General features: G+C 50.6%; 1 protein-coding gene across 1 annotated transcript in view; it reads left to right on the top strand.

Moving 5' to 3' along the window:
• Positions 1-18489, top strand: part of WWC1 (WW and C2 domain containing 1) — a 176812-nt gene extending 158323 nt beyond the window's left edge. The window contains 6 exon segments of the mRNA XM_021077057.1: positions 32-155; positions 1715-1879; positions 8702-8794; positions 12596-12829; positions 15804-15925; positions 17704-18489. Of these exon segments, the coding sequence (XP_020932716.1) occupies positions 32-155; positions 1715-1879; positions 8702-8794; positions 12596-12829; positions 15804-15925; positions 17704-17770 (805 nt within the window). The 3' untranslated portion in view covers positions 17771-18489.

Below are 18921 nucleotides of genomic sequence, written 5' to 3'. Positions count from 1 at the left end.
GGGGGGTAACCAGAGGGCCTTGTCATCACAGGCGGTACGAGGAGGGTACCAGCGAGAGCGAGGCAGCAGCGGAAGAGGAGGAGGAGGAGGATGGGGAGGAGGACGTGTTTGCTGAGAAAGCCTCACCTGATATGGACGGGTGCCCAGCGTTAAAGGTAGGGAGGGCTGGGGAGGTGGGAAGGGCTGTCTCGGGGAAGCAGCCCTCGATCCTTGAACCCTGGCATCTGGAGAAGGCTTGGGGCTAAGTCTCATCCTCCAGTATCAGCGGACAGGCCTTCAGAATGGGGTGACCTGGCGAAGGTTGTATAGGAGCATCTCTGCCTGGAATTGGGATCATTTTGGGGGACAAGTAAACTAGAAGAGGCTGACTCGTCCCCTCTTCTCTCCTGCCCTCTGCAGACCTCCTGCTTTGTAGTCAGTTGGGTTTGGGTTCAAAGGCTGGCTCTGCTCCTCCCTGGCTGTGTAGCTGTAGGCAGATGACTTCATCCCCCTCGAGCCTTGGCTTCCTCATCTCTAAAATGGGCACATCAATACCAGCCTTGCAGATGGGTTCCGAGATTTCGAAGGAATGGATTTCTCCCTTTGGATCCACCCAAAGGGCAATAGGAAAGGGGTCTAGTCAGGCTCCCCTTGCTTCCTGCTTCCTGGCTGTGCTAAGATGACATGTTATAACAGGCTTCAGGCTCCACAGAGATCTCCCTGCCTTTTTCCACCCACAGGACTCCTGGAAGTAAAGACCCCATTGCATTTGCTCAGGGCACAAGGGGTGGAGCTACAGGTTGTGCACTGCACAAAGGCGCCCGACCAGGGAGGGATTGGAGAAGAACCTAGGCCTGCCTTCTAACAGCTCCACACCACGGGAAACCCTTCTGTAGTTTCTCCAGCCAAAGGGGCCCCTTTTTCAAAATTACACAAAGGCCCTTTTGAGGCTGACCAAGGCCTGCTGTTGGGGTGGTTTTTTGTTGTTGTTGTTGTTGTTTGTCTTTTTGTCTTTTCTAGGGCTGCTCCTGCGGCATATGGAGGTTCCCAGGCTAGGGGTTGAATCGGAGCTGTTGCTGCTGGCCTACGCCAGAGCCACAGCAGTGCCAGAACCGAGCCTTGTCTGCAACCTACACCACAGCTCACAGCAACGCCGGATCCTTAATCCACTGAGCAAGGCCGGGGATCGAACCCGCAACCTCATGGTTCCTAGTCGGATTCGTTAACCACTGAGCCATGATGGGAACTCCCAGGGTGCTTTGACTTATTTATCTTTGCTGATAACTACCGTGAAAGGACAATAGACACCCTAATCACCTCGTTTAAAAAACAAGATTTTCTGGTCGCCTCTGTAACTGCAAGAAAACATTGCAGCTCTTGGCTGGGCCAATGGAGGCCTTGGCTGTGGCTTTGTCAAAATGTGGTTGGGACAGAAGTCTCCAGGGTGTGAAGTCCAGGACAGCCATGCTTGAGGTACCCTCTGCTCTGTGAGCTCGTGTGTGGAGACTGGATGTCTCCCACTAGCCCCAGTCCACCGTCGCAGGGAGGACTGGGGCCAGCGCTCCGCCCCTGGGTGCCATCCTGGCTGAGCTGGGCTGGGCTGAGGCCGCAGAAGCCTCTAGCTGTGTCTGAAGGTCAAAGGCAAGGTGACAGGAGTCAGGGGGCAGCTGAGTCTCGGGGTGGGTGGCTGAGACTCTGGATACTGGCGGCCTCAAAGCGATGACCTCTTCCTCAGGTGGACAAAGAAACCAACACAGAAACCCCAGCACCATCTCCCACCGTAGTGCGGCCCAAGGACCGGCGGGTGGGCACCCCATCCTCAGGGCCGTTTCTTCGAGGGAGCACCATCATCCGCTCCAAGACCTTCTCCCCGGGACCCCAGAGCCAGTACGTGTGTCGGGTAAGGAACCGTGCGGCACGTTCCCCCGCCAGGGCACCCGCTTCTCTCTGACTGTCGGAAAGCCCTGGACCTCACACAGTCCTGGATGCCAATCCCAATTACACTTCCGTGGTCAGGCATCCTCAGGCACAGTCATGCCTCTCTGAGCCTCAGTTTCCTCGTGGAGTTAATAAACCGACTCTATGGGGTTGCTTTTTTTGTTTGGTTTTTGTTTTTATCTTTGTGCCTTTTCTAGGGCCGCTCCCTCGGCATATGGAGGTTCCCAGGCCAGGGGTCGAATCAGAGCTGCAGCTGCCGGCCTACACCACAGCCACAGCAACACGGGATCTGAGTCACGTCTGCAACCTACACCACAGCTCACGGCAACGCCAGATCCTTAACGCACTGAGCAAGGCCAGGGATCGAACCCGAAACCTCATGGTTCCTAGTCGGATTCGTCAACCACTGCGCCACCATGGGGTGTTTTACCAATTGAATTAAGTAAAGCATGGCCAGTGCTTTTGATACTTCCAGGCAACTCTCCCGTCCTCCTGTTTACACCCTCCCCTTCCCTTCCACACCGCTTGCTGGGATCAAACGGACCCTTACCATCCTTTAGCGGCAGTTCTTCCCCACCGCCCCGCAGGGCAATTCCAGTGTGCAGCCTGAGGTTGGTTGCAAAATAGCAACCGGTATTAGTTAGTCTTAGGTTTAGGGGGGTTTTATTTGACCTTTTAGCTAACATCGAAAACGTAGAAATTCACAGCAGAATTCCCTTTGTGACTCAGTGGGTTAAGAACCTGGCATGAGGTCCGTGAGGATGCGGGTTTGATCCCTGGCCTCATTCAGTGGCTTGAGGATCTGGCTTAGCCACACGTTGCGGCGAAGGTCACAGATGCAGCTCAGATCTTGCATTGCTGTAGCTGTGGTGTAGGCGGCAGCTGCAGCTCCAATTCGACCCCTAGCCTGGGAACTTCCATGTGCCGCAGGTGCAGCCCTAAAAAGAAAAAAATAAGAAAAGAGGACTTAGGAAATTCAATTAAAAGTAAAATAAAGGCGTTCCCTTATGACTCAGCGGCTTAAGGATCTGGCATTGTCACTGCTGTGGCTCTGGTTACAGCTACAGCATGGGTTCAGTCCCTGGCCTGAGAATTTCTACATGCCACGGGCATGGCCAGAAAAGTAGATTAAAATAAAATGTAGACATTGCACATAAAATTCCAGTTTCTCTTGGAAAAAATGGACTGTCTAGCCCCACCGGCTATACATTCTGTCATGGTGACATTTGGCTGGAACTGAGCTGTGGGGGCCACTGCTCTTGGATGAGTGGAGGGGACAGAGCTAAACTGCAGCTCACGGCAACGCCAGATCCTTAACCCACTGAGCGAGGCCAGAGATCCAACCCACATCTTCATGGATCCTAGCTGGGTTCTTAACCTGCTGAGCCACAATGGGAATTCCTGAATGTGATTTTAAAGTGAGGGAAGTTCTGAATTGCAAGTGAAAGAGCCTGCAATTAAGCCAGCCGGAAGAAGAGGGGAAAAAAATGCAATCTGCATTTCAAATGTGAATAACTTGAAGGATTTAGAAAAGCCCTTAGGATAATGGATAATCTACTTTTGGCAAAATTACCACCTTTTTGAACATGCAGTGGAAATAAAACACAAAAGGAAGAGTTTCACTTTTTGGAAAAATCATACCCAAAGAAATGAGTATTTGATTTATTCTTGTTCATCAAGCTTAGAATGCAGTTGTCATTTTGTCAAGTGGAAGATATGAAATGTAACTTCTTTAAAGTGTTTTTCTTTTCCAACTAAAACTTCAAACTTTTTTCCCCACTGTTTTCCATGAGATTCTGGTTGCCCGTTAAATGGAGTCACTTTAAATGGCCTTCTCCAGGATTAGCATCCTTGAATAACAAAGTGCTCCAGTCTCATTGATTAAGCATCTGTAACACACCTAGCACTATGCTGGGCCCTTCCATACGTTATTATCTGGACCAGTTTCCAAGCCTGCAGGGCTATGGATCAAGAAATTCCCAGTCTGAGAGTTCCTGTCGTGGCTCCGAGGAAACAAATCTGACTAGGAACCATGAGGCTGCAAGTTTAATCCCTGGCCCAGCTCAGTGGGTTAAAGATCTGGCGTTGCCATGAACTGTGGTGTAGGTCGAAGATGCAGCTCAGATCCCGTGTTGCTGTGGCTGTGGTGTAGGCCGGCAGCTGTAGCTTCAATTCAGCCCCTAGCCTGGGAACTCCATATGCCGCAGGTGCAGCCCTAAAAAGCAAAAAGGGGAAGAAGAAAAAAAGAAAGAGAGAAATTCCCAGTCTGTGGGAGAAAGTACTTGCAAATGATGCAATTGACAAGGGCTTAATTTCCCAAGTAAACAAACAGCTCATACAACTCAATAACAAAACAACAACAATCCAATCAAAAAATGGACAGAAGATCTAAATAGACATTTCTCCAAAGAAGACATGTGGATGGCCAGCAGGCACATGAAAAGATGCTCAACATATGACAGTGAGTTACCACCTCACACTGATCAGAATGGCCATCATTAAAAATTTACAGATAGCAAATGCTGGAGAGGGTGTGGAGAAAAGGAAACCCTCCTACACTGTCGGTGGGAATGTAAACTGTACAACCACTATGGAAAACAGTGTGGAGGTTCTTCAGAAAACTAAAAATAGAGCTACCGTATGATCGAGCAATCCCACTCCTAGGTATATATCCAGACAAAACTATAATTCAAAACGATACCTACACCCCTGTGTTCATGGCAGCACTACTTATAACAGCCAAGATGTGGAAACAACCTAAATGTCCATCGACAGATGAATGGATAAAGAAGACGTGGTACATATACACAATCGAGTACCACTCAGCCATTAAAAAAGAATGAAATTATGCCATTTGCAGCTACGCGGATGGACCTAGAGATTTTCATACTAAGTGAAGTAAGTCAGAGAAAGACACATACCATATGATATCACTTAGATGTGGCATCTGAAAGATGACACAGATGAACTTAGCAATGAAACAGAAACAGACTCGCAGACATAGAGAGCAGACTGGTGGTTGCCAAGGGGGAGGTGGGGGAGGGAGGGATGGAACTGGGAGTTTGGGATTAGCGGATGCAAACTATGACAGACAGGATGGGTAAACAACAAAGTCCGATTGTATAGCACAAGGAACTATTTTCAATACCCTGTAATAAACTATAAAGGAAAAGAATTTTCAGGGAGGGAGGAAGGAAGAAGGAAACCTTCCGTCCATAGGCATATCTATTTTTCTGTCTTTGCTTTCTGACTGCACTTTGGCCCAAGCTTATCTGTTTCTTGTAGCATCTTACTTAAGGCTACAAGAAGTAGTCAGTACAGGAGTTCCCAGTGTGGCACAGTGGTTAACGAATCCGACTAGGAACCATGAGGTTGCAGGTTTGAGCCCTGGCCTTGCTCAGTGGGTTAAGGATCCGGCATTGCCATAAGCTGTGGTGTAGGTTGCAGACTCAGCTCGGATCCCACGTTGTTGTGGCTCTGGCGTAGGCTGGTGGCTACAGCTCCTACTCGACCCTAGCCTGGGAACCTCCATATGCTGCGGGAGCGGCCCAAGAAATGGCAAAAAGACAAAAAAAAAAGAAGTAGTCAGTACAACATCCTGAATTTTTTCCTATCATTTCCCCTGAAACTGTAGGCATGCAGTCTGTCTTTGTAGGTCCAACAGGTAACAGTGTATCTCTCTGCGTTTCATTCACAAAATGAGCATCCGCAAATTCCCAATAGGGAACATTGGTGCCTGGCTGTGCCCCATCCTACCTCCAGGACACAGCCATCTTCTTGTCTTCCACTCTGTGGTTTATAGCACCCCACTCCCGAGCACCTAGCACCAAGTTCTGTATTGGTCAGGTGTTTGTGTTTTGTGTTTTTTGTTTTTTTTTTTGGTCTTTTTGTCTTTTGAGGGCCGCACCCACAGCACATGGAGGTTCCCAGGCTAGGGGTCGAATTGGAGCTATAGCTGCTGGCCTATGCCACAACCACAGCAACGCGGGATCCAAGACACGGCTACGACCCACACCACAGCTCATGGCAACGCCAGACTCTTAACCCACTGAGCGAGGCCAGGGATCGAACCTGCATCCTCATGGATCCTAGCCAGTTTCATTAACCACTGAGGCATGACGGGAACTCCTTGATCAGGGTGCTTAACAACAAGCAACAGACACAGAATGTCGGCAGGCTATGCAGGGAAGACATTTTTAGAAAGGAAATTGAGTAGTTCACATATTCATCAGAAGACTGGAGAACCAGCCTCAGAAATCAGGCAGCCACAAGACAGGCACAGCCAAAATCCTACCGCAAAGACAGTCAGGTTAGGACACCGCAAGCTGCTGGAGAACGTGGCCCCGGCGGGCCCTGCCATTGCCTTTGGGGTTCAGCACTGTCACCTACGCCAGACTCTGGCCACTGCCAGAGGCCATGGGGTCTCCGGCTACTGTTGCTGCCACTACTCACCACGAAGGCTTCTTCCTGAGACACCAACAAACACAGATGCGCGTGGAACAGAAGAGAGTGGCCTGGTTACATCTAAGAGGCTCAGTAACGGAGGTCCACCTAACCAGGTCATGATTCAGAGCCTAGGGCAGTTGCATGTAATTGTCAGAGGCTAGTCCTGTGCCTGCTTCTAGCTGCAAGGGAGGCCATAAAAAGCAAGACTCTGACGCTTGCTTGCTGTGGAAGGTGGGCCTTGTCCTCCGCCAAGGGGCCTAAAGGGATGGAGTTTCAAATGCTACTTAGATTAGTCCCCACTCCTCCTCCCCCTCAAAAAATACCTCTTTTCTGTGTCATCTGATTTCCCCAACAGCCCTGCCAGGCAAGTTGTGTTAATCCCATTTCATAGATGCAGAAGGTCAGGGTACTTTGTTCTGAATACAAGTAATCCCTTCTGGCCCAATGCCACATGTCTGCACACCAGGTGCCCTTCACCGGGTGCCTCCCTTCTGTGGTCCTCAGCATGGCCTGTGTCACCTGGTGAGTTACCTGGGCTTGGGCCCCCCACTGGACTTGAAATCCATGAGGGTAGAAACAGTGTATTCTAGTCCCCACAGCTCGCACAGCCACCACTGCTGTGTATTTATCAGCAGTGCTGGTGCATGTGTTGGTTGGTTAGCTCACTTTGACCTGATGGATACAGTCCTTCCAAAATTCTTATCCCCAAGTAGCTCCCTGTGACTTCCAGTGATTTTACGTCTCTGCTCCTTTTCCCCTAGCTATCACATGGAAATAACCAAAAGGCAGCAATTGTCTCTGCCATGTCTGAAATCCAATGTGTTAATACATCTTTAAGAAAAAGTTAAGTCCAAGGACTTAATGTAGCTTTCAATGCTCTTTTATCACATGGAGTTTAACACATTAACAACTACGACTTAAGGATCTATATTGTCCTGACAGTGTGTCTCTAGTTGATGTGACACATATTCCGCAAGTGCCACCTTTGGATCAAAACCATGTAGGAGAAAGCCCCCTTCTGATATGATAACCAGCTAGTCCATTTGGAAGAATCCACCCCAGTCCAGAGGGTCCACCCCTCTGTCTGTTCATTAGTTTCATCTCCGAGCCCTACGTGTGTCCTGGGGGCCAGGAGAGGAGGTGATCCTGGAGTCACACAGACAGGACCCTGAACTCTTGTTCTGCTGCTGGCAGATGTATGTCTTGTAAAAGTGTGTTCATCTCTCCAGGTTTGGATTGTCTGAGGATGAAATGAAATGGTTGATAAAGCCGCTGGCACATAGTAGGGGCCCCATGCATGTTGCTGTTATTGTTACTATTGTCTATTTCTGATTGAGACTCTGCCTGGTGTCGTAGCTATTTCATCAGGTAGGTCCCTGGGGTGACCTGTGTTCCCCAATGTAACAGGACTATTAATACCATTATCACCAATAATCATTAATGACCACAAAAAATGGTGACGGCATGGACAGCTTCTCAGGAGAGACCTGCAGCAGTGAGCTGCCAGCTGCCAAATGAACGGACGGTCATCTCAGCCTGCTGCGATCCCACTGACCTGGAAATACGACTCCAGAAGGAAGCCCCCCGCCTCGCACACCCTGGGATGCGTGGCCGTCCTAACCTCCCCATTCAGTCTCCCAGGAGGGCACCAGCTGTCAGTAGCAAAGCATCTGCCTTGACTCCAGCCCCGATGTCTGGCCCTGGATGAGGAATATCAGCCCTCTGGGGAGAGTCCAGATCCCTCAGTGATGGAAGGGGGATTCTGAGGAGGGGAGAGCTGTGATCCGCACAGCCCTCGCAGAGCGTGTCGGCTCCACCTCCTCCAAGGAGACGGTCCCTGAGGCTTTGCCCGTGGGCTGCTTTTTGATGTATGTGTCAGTCTTGACAGCGACTCCGTTTGAGCTGTGAAGATGAAGACGGGCGCTGTGGACCACAAAGTAGAGCGGATGCAAGTCAGCCTTAGTCAAGGGGGCGGTATATCCTAGAGTCAGTCACACTGCCTGGTGTCCACGCCGCCGTGCGGTTCCCAGCTCGCCAACCTCGGACAAGTTCAGGAACCCCTAACCCTTCGTCTCCTCATTTGTAAAGCAGCGCTGCTCCTCTCCCACGGGGCTGCTGAAGGATAACACGGGACAGCACAGCGTTGGCCGTGAGCAGCGTGCATCATCCAGTGCACCCCGCTGAGTGTTCACCTTGAGAGAAGGAAGGGCACATGAAACCTGCCTCCCACAGCCCCTGGGGAACAAAAAGAGGAAGGACTGAGGGCAGGGACCCTGCCAGCTTCCTGGCCCCCATGTGCCCAGGCCTTAATTAGCTTCCCGTCACTTTTCTCTTGCAGCTGAACCGAAGTGACAGTGACAGCTCCACCCTGTCCAAGAAGCCACCTTTTGTTCGAAATTCCTTGGAGCGACGCAGTGTCCGGATGAAGCGGGTAAGAGCATCACCTCTGTGTTCCTGCTGCTCCTCCCCTGTCTCCCCAAGCCCCGTGTCCTGCACACACACCTCCTGACGTCTGACTGTTCCTCCTCAGCCGCCGGTTTGAAGAAAGTTGCTCTTGCGAGCACGGTGGTATTTGCAAAGGCAAGCTGGTGAACTAAGGGCTGTGTAGACACTGGGGAACGTGCCAGAGGGTAAACCTAACATTGTTTTTCTGCCAAACAGGTTAGATCAGGAGTGTGCATACTTGGCTTTGACTTCTTGGGTAGAAGTTGGACTCACTAAGAACTAATCCACCCAAGGCGTCTTGGTCACGGACGGGAGCCTGCATCAGGCAGGACCCTGCTCTGTGTCATCCAGCAGGCTGAGCACTTGATGGTCCCGACAGCCCGCCCAGCCCTCCCTACTGGCAGACAAGCCTGGGCCCCCCACCCCCACCCCAACCCCGGTCAGCAGCAACTGGGAAGCAGGGAGGTGTGAATGGGCTTCTCTCGGTTCAGCTGGAAACAGGTGGGGAAGAGCCCACAAGCTGCCCCTGCAGAGCAGGCTCCCTTTCCTTACGGAGATTTGGCTAAGGGATGGGGGTGGGGTGGCCTTAGGCCAAGGCCAACTCCTGATGGGGACTTTGACCAGGCAGGATTGCAGGAGGGGTGGTGGGGCCCTCCCTCCCCACTTTGGGCTTTCAATGCGGACTTCACAGGGGTTCTGGGGAGCTTGCAGAAAGAGAATTAGAGGAAAGCAAAAGAGAATTGTAGAGGAAGGAGAGCGTGCAGACAGCCCCAAGCAGGGGCCGGCCCCTCTGCGGCCCTCTGCGTCTCCTCCGGACCTGCTACTGACAGCCAGCATCTGGAGGTGGCCCTGTGCTTACCCCCGCCCCTCCCTCACAAGTCTCCAGAGAGAACCAGAGAGGGAGAGAGAAAGCAGGCAATTCAGAGGAGGCACATCTGGAAAGGAGCGTGCAGGTGATGGTAGGATGTGGACATGGCCTTGAGCGCCAGGGACAGTCAAGTGCCCCCAACCTGTCCGCTGTGGTTGGCTGGTGCTGCAGTCTCTGGGGCACTGGGTCTCCTTGGGAGCTTGTTTGTCTGTTTGTTTGTTTTGCTTTTTAGGACTGCACCTGTGACATATGAAAGTTCCCAGGCTAGAGGTCAAATCAGAGCTACAGCTGCCAGCCTACGCTGAAGCCACAGCAACACAGGATCCGAGCCACATCTGCGACCCACACCGTAGGTCTCGGCAACGCCGGATCCTTAACCCACTGAGCGAGGCCAGGCATCAAACTCAAGTCCTCACGGATGCTAGTCGGATTCATTACCACTGAGCCATGATGGGAACTCCTGGAAACTACATTTTAATAAACTCCTTAGAGGATTCTGGAGCAGGTGTTCCATGACACGGCAGGAGCTCCTACTTGCTCCCCGGCACGTCCTATAGCTCACTCCTTGCCAAGGCAGGCCTCATGGAAATTCCTAGTTGTTCATCTCCTTTCCTCTTGGCCCGGGGGATGGCCTGCTAAGGGAACCCCCTTGATGGTGGGTCTGAGCCCACGTTTCCCTCTGGTCCTAATTATGTCCTGAGGAGCGAGGGCATCCAGAGGCCATGGCAGGGCCCCTGGACACTGCAGTGCTTTTTCCACTTGCTGCCTGAGCTAGGCCTCTCTCTGCTCTGGTCTGTCCTGGCAAGTTTCTGAGACTGGACATGGGTCAGAGGAAAGGCAAAGAATCTTCATTTGCTGCTCTGAGACCTCAAGCCACATCGATAACTCAGCTGGATTTCCTGGCCCTGCTCATTTATAAGCACAGACCAGACAGTGGTCACCCTCAAAAAGCATCGTAGAGGAAGTTCCTGTGGGACACGGCAGGTTAAAGATCCAGCATTGCCGCAGCTGTTGTGCACACTGCAGCTGCAGCTCAGGTTCGTTCCCTGGCCGGGGAACTTCCACGTGCCCCAGATACAACCAAAAAGAAAAAAAAAAAAAAAAGCATCATAGAACTTCTGCATTGAGCATGTTCACAAAAGTATGCTTGCCACCCTTGTGACGATAGAACCCATCGAAATGTCTTATGTACCATTTCTTAAATCCCTTAATGGGCATTGTATTGGTTTTCTGTTGCTGCATAAAATTACCACCAATTTGGCAGCCTAAAATTATGCACATTCATTATCTCACAGTTCCCAGGGGTCAGGAGTTGAGGCACAGGTTAGCTGGATCCTCTGCTCAGGGTCTCATCAGGCTGAAATCTAGGTGTTGACTGCCTGCATCCCCATCTAGGGGTTTGACTAGGGGAAGAGGTGCATGCAGGTTCCCCCAGGCCACTGGTAGCGCTTATTTCCCTGTGGTTTTCTTTGCTAGTTGCAGGCCAGGGACCGCTCGGAGCTACCAGAGGTCCTCTTAGGCCCTTTCCAGGTGGCCTCCTCCACAACATACTTTGCTTCTTCAAGGCGAACAGGAGACCTCTTTCCGGGAAGGGCCCAGTTTAATCTTTTAAGGGCTCACCTGATTAGGTCAGGCCTACCCAGGGTAACTTCCCTTTTGATTAACTCAAGGTCAACTGGTTAGTCGTAGGAGTGATACTCCATAGTATTCACAGGTCTCACCCACACTGAAGGAGAGGAGATTATATAGAGTATGTTGTTAGGAGGTGTGACTCTTCTTTTTTTTTTTTTTTTTTTTTTTACTTTTTAGGGCTGAACCCATGGCGTGTGGAGGTTCCCAGGCTAGAGGTTGAATCAGATCTACAGCTGCCAGCCTACACCCCAGCCACAGACATCTGCGACTTACACCACAGCTCACTGCAATGCCACAGCTCACTGAGCAAGGCCAGGGCTCGAACCTGCAACCTCATGGTTACTGGTCGGATTCGTTTCCACTGCGCCATAACGGGAACTCCAGGAGGTATGACTCTTGAGTGCCATCTTCGAACTTTGCCTCCCATAGTCCTTTAGGTATTTTTTAATCATTAGCGTTTTCTGATAGTGGAAGAGTTAATGATTGTACTTAATCAAGATCTTTTCCGTACAGATAACTGAAGAAGTCAACTCAAATATAGCCTGAGGAGTTCTCACTGTGGCTCAGCAGGTTAAGGACTGACGAGGTCTCCGTGAGGATGTGGGCTCAATCTTTGGCCTTGCTTAGTGGTGGGTTAAGGATCTGGCATTGCCAAAAGCTGTGGTGTAGGTCACAGATGCAGCTCAGATCCAGTGTTGATGTGGCTGTGGTGTTAGACCTCAGCTGCAGCTCCGATTCGATCCCTAGCCTGGGAACTTGCTTGTGACGCAGGTGCAGCCATAAAAAGAAAAAAAGTACACACACACACACACACATTCCCTTCTGCATTGAGGGAACAGCTTCAGAGCAGGTTAGTGACAAGAAGCCAGTAAAAGGAGGACGCAGATGTTGAGGGGACTGAGAGTAGAGAAAGCATCGATCACTGGGGTCTGCAGCCAGCGGCTTGGGGTGGAATCGCAGCTTTACTGCTTCTAATCTGTGTGACTTGACCTCTTGGCGCTTCATCTGTGCAGATGGTAACAGGACCTCACAGACTTGTGAAAATGAACTGAGGTTAACAGAAGTAAAAAGTGCCCAGCACCCAGTGTCTAGGGCATAAAAATGCTCAATATCTCAGACGAGGCGAAATCAAGACAGGTTCCGGGGTGGGGAGAGCGAGGCCTATTTGTGAAGGAGTGGAAGCCGAGGATGAACGAAGGACGGCTTCTGGGGTTCCATGGGGGCGGTCCTGTGGACTCTCTGGACCCGCCCTTTAAAAACGAGTCAAAAATCATTCCCATCCCGCAGCCTTCGTCGGTGAAATCCCTGCGCGCCGAGCGCCTGCTCCGCACCTCGCTGGACCTCGAGTTGGACCTGCAGGCAACCAGGACCTGGCACAGCCAGCTGACTCAGGAGATCTCGGTGCTGAAGGAGCTCAAGGAGCAGCTGGAACAAGCCAAGAGCCATGGGGAGAAGGAGCTGCCACAGTGGTTGCGCGAGGACGAGCACTTCCGCCTGCTGCTGAGGATGCTGGAGAAGCGGGTGAGCGGCCCGCAGGGAAAGGAGGTGGCACACACCCCCTGGGCAGAGGGCACATCGCTGCAGGGTGGTGCGGCCAGAGCCTTGCTGGGTTCTCTCGGCACGGTGAACACTGAGAGTGTTCCCGGGCCCACTCACACCCATCAGCAAAGGGAACCAGGAGTCCCTCCACCCAGTACACTTTATTCTCTCTGGACTGGCTGCTAGGACCTTTCGTTGCATTCCCGTGTTTATGTGTGCACGCTCTTTTTTTTTCTTTTTTTTTTTTTTTGCCTTTTCCAGGGCCGCTCCGGCGGCATATGGAGGTTCCCAGGCTAGGGGTCTAATTGGAGCCATAGCCACCGGCCTACGCCAGAGCCATAGCAATGCCAGATCCGAGCAGTGTCTGTGACCTACACCACAGCTCACAGCAACGCCAGATCCTCAACCCACTGAGCAAGGCCAGGATGGAACCCTCAACCTCATGGTTCCTAGTCGGATTCCTTAACCACTGCACCATGACGGGAACTCCTGCACACTCTTATTATTCACACATTTATTCCTTCAGGAGGTCCTTCATCAAGTATGTTGGATACCTAATCTGCGCTGGGGCACACACTTTTAGCAGAGCAGATACAGGACGCTGAGCTACCCCAGTGCCTGCCCCTGTGGTCCCACAGAGCACTTGTCTCCAAAGGGAAGAGCTGTGGCTCCTGCAGGGCTTTGTCTTGATGAAGGTACCTGGGAATACAGGCCTGCTCGACTCTGCCCTAGTGTAGTGAGTTTGAGAGATGTCAGGATTGCTCAGGAAAAAGATGTAACCACACAATGGCCATAGCACACAATGAGTTTAATTTCTCACTGCATGAGACACCCCCAGGCCCCCCACCCTGCAAAAAGCAACTGTTCCGAGGCCATACCTAGAGGGGGAGGAGGGGGTTGGAGAGGGGGCCTAGGCAGATGATGTCATTCTGAGCCCCATGAGAAGTCTCTGGGCTGGAAAGCTTCAAAGCAGCAGCAGTTTGGGGTCTTTACTAGCCCTGGGATTTATCTTATCTGTGAATAGCAGATATTGGGTGCAGCTTTTAGGGGGTATGCCAAACAGGAAGGTTCTAAACTGCTAGAGGAAATTTGCTTGTTTGAGCTCCATTTAAAACAATTGAGAGTTCCTCGGCGGCCTGGTGATTAAGGATTTGGTGTTTTCATTGCTGTGACTTGGATTTGCTCCTTGGCCTGGGAACTAATGCTCGCCATGGCCATGGAGGGAAAAAAAAAAAAACTGGATAAGTAAAAATTTGACTTCCGCCCCAGTGTGACTCTTGAGCTAACAGGTCCCAGACTACAGTGATAAATTCACCACCAATGGGGCACACACAGAACCACCTTCAACTCATTTCTGGAATACCTGCCAGAATTGCCGCTCATGACAGGCCTGACAGACTTTTGCTAGTTTTCTCTCTTCACAAATCCTAACAAGGCAGTGCGGAGGGTGCCTGCCTGGATTGTTGGGAGGGTCATTGGTTGAAACCAGTGCTCAGTGTAGGTGGTGATGGCTTAGAGCAGGGAAGTGAAGTGGTGCTGGGCTTCTTAGGTCTGGACTAGTGTGGGGGCTTCACATGGACTCTGGTAATTCAGAAGTTCCAGAACTGTTTCTTCCTTTCTTTGTATTACTCATAACCTCTATACTTATAATAGGATTATAATAAAAGCACTAAGGAAAATAGAAAATTATACAAAGCTTTAAGGAAGAGAAGGAAATATATCCCTAATCTAATGGTAATTGCCTATTACATTAATCTTGGAGCTTCCTAGTACCCAAGGCAAAAAGAGGTAAGAAACAAGTGCATATGCACCCTGCCTTAAGAAAGCATCAATGGGTTCCTGCTGAGGTGCAGTGTGTTAAGAATCCGACTGCAGTGGCTCAGGCTGCTGTGGAGGCATGGATTCGAGCTCCAGCCCAGTGTAGTGGGTTAAAGGATCCGGCTTTGCCACTGCTGGGACATAGGTCACAAGGTCACAGCTATGGCTTGGATTTGATCTCTGGGCTGGGTGCTTCCGTATGCTGGGAGTGCAGCTTAAAAAAAAAAAAAATGTATGTATATGAGTGATAAGGAGCTGCTATTAAAGAGCCATTTAAATGGATTTAAACGGTAGCTTCATTGATCAAAATTCTGTCTTCATGCAATGTGTTCAAGTATATGGTACATTGATATGACAAAAGCAACATTGTGTCCATAGGTTTGTATCAGGAAGGAAGGGTGTAACATATCTAAAGCCTCTGCCCCCCAACTGTGTGACGTGGAATTGAGTTTCCACCATTTCTCAGTTGTTTGATGTTTAAAAAGTTTCTTAACATACCTGAGCCTTAGTTTCCTCATCTGTAACATAGAGGTCATTATAAAATTTACCTTCCTAAGAATTCCCGTCGTGGCTCAGTGGTTAACGAATCCGACTAGGAACCATGAGGTTGCGGGTTCGGTCCCTGGCCTTGCTCAGTGGGTTAAGAATCCGGCACTGCTGCGAGCTGTGGTATAGGTCAGACAACGGCTCGGATCTGGCGTTGCTGTGGCTGTGGTGTAGGCCAGCGGCTACAGCTCCAATTCGACCCCCAGCCTGGGAACCTCCATATGCCACGGGAGCGGCCTAAGAAATGGCAAAAAGACAAAAAATAAAATAAAATTTACCTTCCTAGGTGGCCCTGAGGATGAGAGAGGTAACACACATTTTGTCAGGCAGCCCAGCTTACTTCTGACGGGTTCCCACAGCCGTTCCGTCCCTTGGCCCCGAAAACCCGTCCTCTCTGACACATGACGGGATCCCATCCCTTCATCATTTGGAATAAAGAGGGTCCTGCAGTGGAACAGGAAGAGTGAGGGTGCCTGCTCTGAGACCCTCCCACCTTTGACGAGAGACCCCTCATCTGTGCGAGACAGTTCTCCTGGGCTGACCCATCTCCAGAGACCCTAAGGACTTTGTGCTGCCTCCCTCTGCCCCACAGATGGACCGAGCAGAGCACAAGGGCGAGCTTCACACAGACAAGATGATGCGGACGGCCGCCAAGGATGTGCACAGGCTTCGAGGCCAGAGCTGTAAGGAGCCCCCAGAAGTGCAGTCTTTCAGGTCAGCAGTGGGCGCCCGGCCAGCCCGCCCTCCCCTTCCCATCCTGCCTGCCTCCTGCATCCTCTTTTCTTCGTCTCGCTGCTCCCCGTCCCAGGGTCCCTTCGCAGCAGATGCTCATCCTCTGCCGGGCCGTCCCTGGCGGTCTGCGAGCGCCGCAGCGCTTTCCCTCGGCTGTCTTCATCCGTCCCCGCGCCACTGGGGCTAATTTGTCAGAGCCTCTTCTTTAATGAATGAGCCACCTGCTCCGGCCTTGCCTCTTAGTGTTGTCATCTCCAGTAACTGTGGAGGACTGGCTGAATGATAAATAAGCCGGGGGGTGACGGATGCTTGCCTGGCCTCTGCCTGCTGCCTGCCGGGATCTCAGGGAGACGCCTGCTTGCCGCCCTGGACCCAGGCATGTCATGGCAGGGTCCCGCACCCCCTTCGGCCTGGGCTTCCGGTCACAGAAGTTTTGCATTTAGACTTGTGAATGCCCTCTCTGAAGAGCTACACATGTTTGTGTATGTGCTTAAAAAAAAACCCCTGTGGAATATAAACATATAATTTGTGTAACCACATTTGGGCCCCTCTTCATTTTTTAACCAATTGGGAATCTAAAACAAACCAACAGTGGAAGTGGCCCAAGGGCCCTTTCAGGCTCCAGAGGCCCCTAATGGGGACTGAAGGTGGCTGGTCCTGCTGATGTCCCTGGAAGCAGTGGTTCTCAACCAGGGATGATGAGGGGTCCCCAGGGACACATGGCAGTGTCTAGGCACACTTTTGATTGTCACAACTGGAAAGAGGGAGAGCTGCTATTGGCATCTACTGGGTAAGCATCCTACAATGTATAGGGCAGCCCCACAGCAAAGAATTATCCTGCCCATAATATCAATAAAGCGAGGTTGAAAAACCCCATTCTGAGATGCAAGCTCTTACATGCAAAATGGATAAATAGGGAATTCCCAGTGTGGCGCAGCAGAAGTGAACCCAACTAGTATCCGTGAGGACACAGGTTCGATCCCTGACCTCGCTCAGGAAATGGTGTTGCCGTGAGCGGTGGTGTAGGTCGCAGATGCAGCTCAATCCTGTGTTGCTGTGGCTGTGGTGTAGGCTGGTAGCTGCAGCTCCGATTTGTCCCCTAGCCTGGGAACTTCCATATCCCGCTGGTGTGGCCCTAAAATGGAAAAAAAAAAAAAAAGAAAACTAGCAGGTTCTCTTGTATAGCACATGGAACTCTATTCAGTATTCTGAGGAGTTCCCTGGTAGCCTAATGGTTAAGGATCTGGCATTGTCACTACTGTGACTCAGGTTCAATCCCTGGCCTAGGAACTTCTGCATGCCACGGGCACAGCCCCCTAAAAATCTCCTGAGATAAACCATAATGGAAAAGAATGTGACCGAGGACGTGTATAAATGTATAACTGAATCACTGCGCTGTACAGTAGAAATTCATACAACATTGTAAATCAACGATACTTCAATTTCAAAAAAGAAAAAAAGAGGAGTTCCTGTCGTGGCTCAGTGAAACAGATCTGACTGGTATCCATGAGGACTCAGGTTCAATCCCCGGCCTCGCTCAGTGGGTTAAGGATCCGGCATTGCCATGAGATGTGGTGTAGGTCAGACAACGGCTCGGATCTGGCATTGCTGTGGCTGTGGTGTAGGCCGGCAGCTGCAGCTCCAATTTGACCCTTAGCCTGGGAACCTCCATTTGCTGCGGGTGCAGCCCTAAAAAGACAAAAAAAAGAAAGAAAGAAAGAAAAAAAAGCTCGGCTCTAATGAGATGGGCTCTTTTACAGGGAGAAGATGGCGTTTTTCACCCGGCCTCGGATGAATATCCCAACCCTCTCTGCAGACGATGTTTAAATCGCCAGAAAAGTATTTCCTTTGTTCCCTTGAATACGCTGTGAACCTAGACTGTGGCTAAAGTTATTTAAGTGGTGTTATATGAAGGTACTGAGTCACAAGTCCGCTAGTACTCTTGATGGTTTGAAGACACACAGATTTTTTTTTTTTTTTTTTTTTTTTAGTTGGGGCTCTATTGTTATTAAAAAAAAACAAAAACAAAAAAACCAGCATTACCATGACAAGATTGTATAGTTTGTATATTTAGGAATGTATTTTTGAGAAAGAAAATTTAAATGAACTAAAGCAGTGTTCAGTTGCTGCTCTTCTTAAAATTGTTTAGACTTTTTTTTTTCTTTTTTTTTTTTTTTGTACAGCTCTACCTTCTAGAGGTTTCACTGCAATAAGAAGTAATGTTCGAGGGACGATAATCCTCAAAGGACGTCCTACCGATGTCACAGCACAGCTGACCTTTCTTACTTAACATATTTTGTACTATATTAAAACAAAACAAAACAAAAAAATGCACGAGACCTGTTTGAGGGATTCTGGGGTGCGCCCAGGAATCTTCACGGGCTGTGATGTGTTTTTGTGGGGCCGCCTGACGAGGAGTGGGCAGCGGGGCATCCTGCCCATGCTGGTCTCAGATGCCCAGTGAAGCCGCTGTAGCGAGTGAGGGAGGGCTGTGGAGAACTCCTTTCTGTTTGATCTCCGTCAATAAAGTGGCCTTTCTGAACCAACGTGCTCTCTCTTTTTCTCCCCCCCCCAACCCCCCCAGTCCAGGTGACTGTGTTTTCTTTTGTCCACTCACTTGCTCCTTAAGTGAAAAATGACTGCCCAGCTGGGGCTGTTGCAAACACATCCGCAATCAGCCTGGAACAGGCCAGGAGCAACTCTCTTCCTCCTCCCTCACTTTAGCCTGTGCAGCTGTCCTCAAAGTGTGTTGTACTACCAGCCACACGAGAATCCCCTGGAGCAGCTTGTTAAAAAACACAAACTCCTGGGAGTTCCCACTGTGGGGCGGTGGGATCAGCTGTGTCTCTGCAGTGCCGGGACGGAGGTTTGATCCTGGCCTGGCGCAGTGGGTTAAGGATCCAGTGTTGCCACGGCTGCAGCTTAGGTCACATCTGTGGCTCAGATCTGATCCCTGGCCTGGAAACTCTATATGCTGT

The sequence above is a fragment of the Sus scrofa genome, chromosome 16, assembly GCF_000003025.6.
Source record: "Sus scrofa isolate TJ Tabasco breed Duroc chromosome 16, Sscrofa11.1, whole genome shotgun sequence".
Classification (NCBI taxonomy): Eukaryota; Metazoa; Chordata; class Mammalia; order Artiodactyla; family Suidae; genus Sus; species Sus scrofa.
The sequence above is the reverse complement of the archived record's forward strand: the minus strand, read 5'-3'. Positions and strand labels throughout refer to the sequence as shown.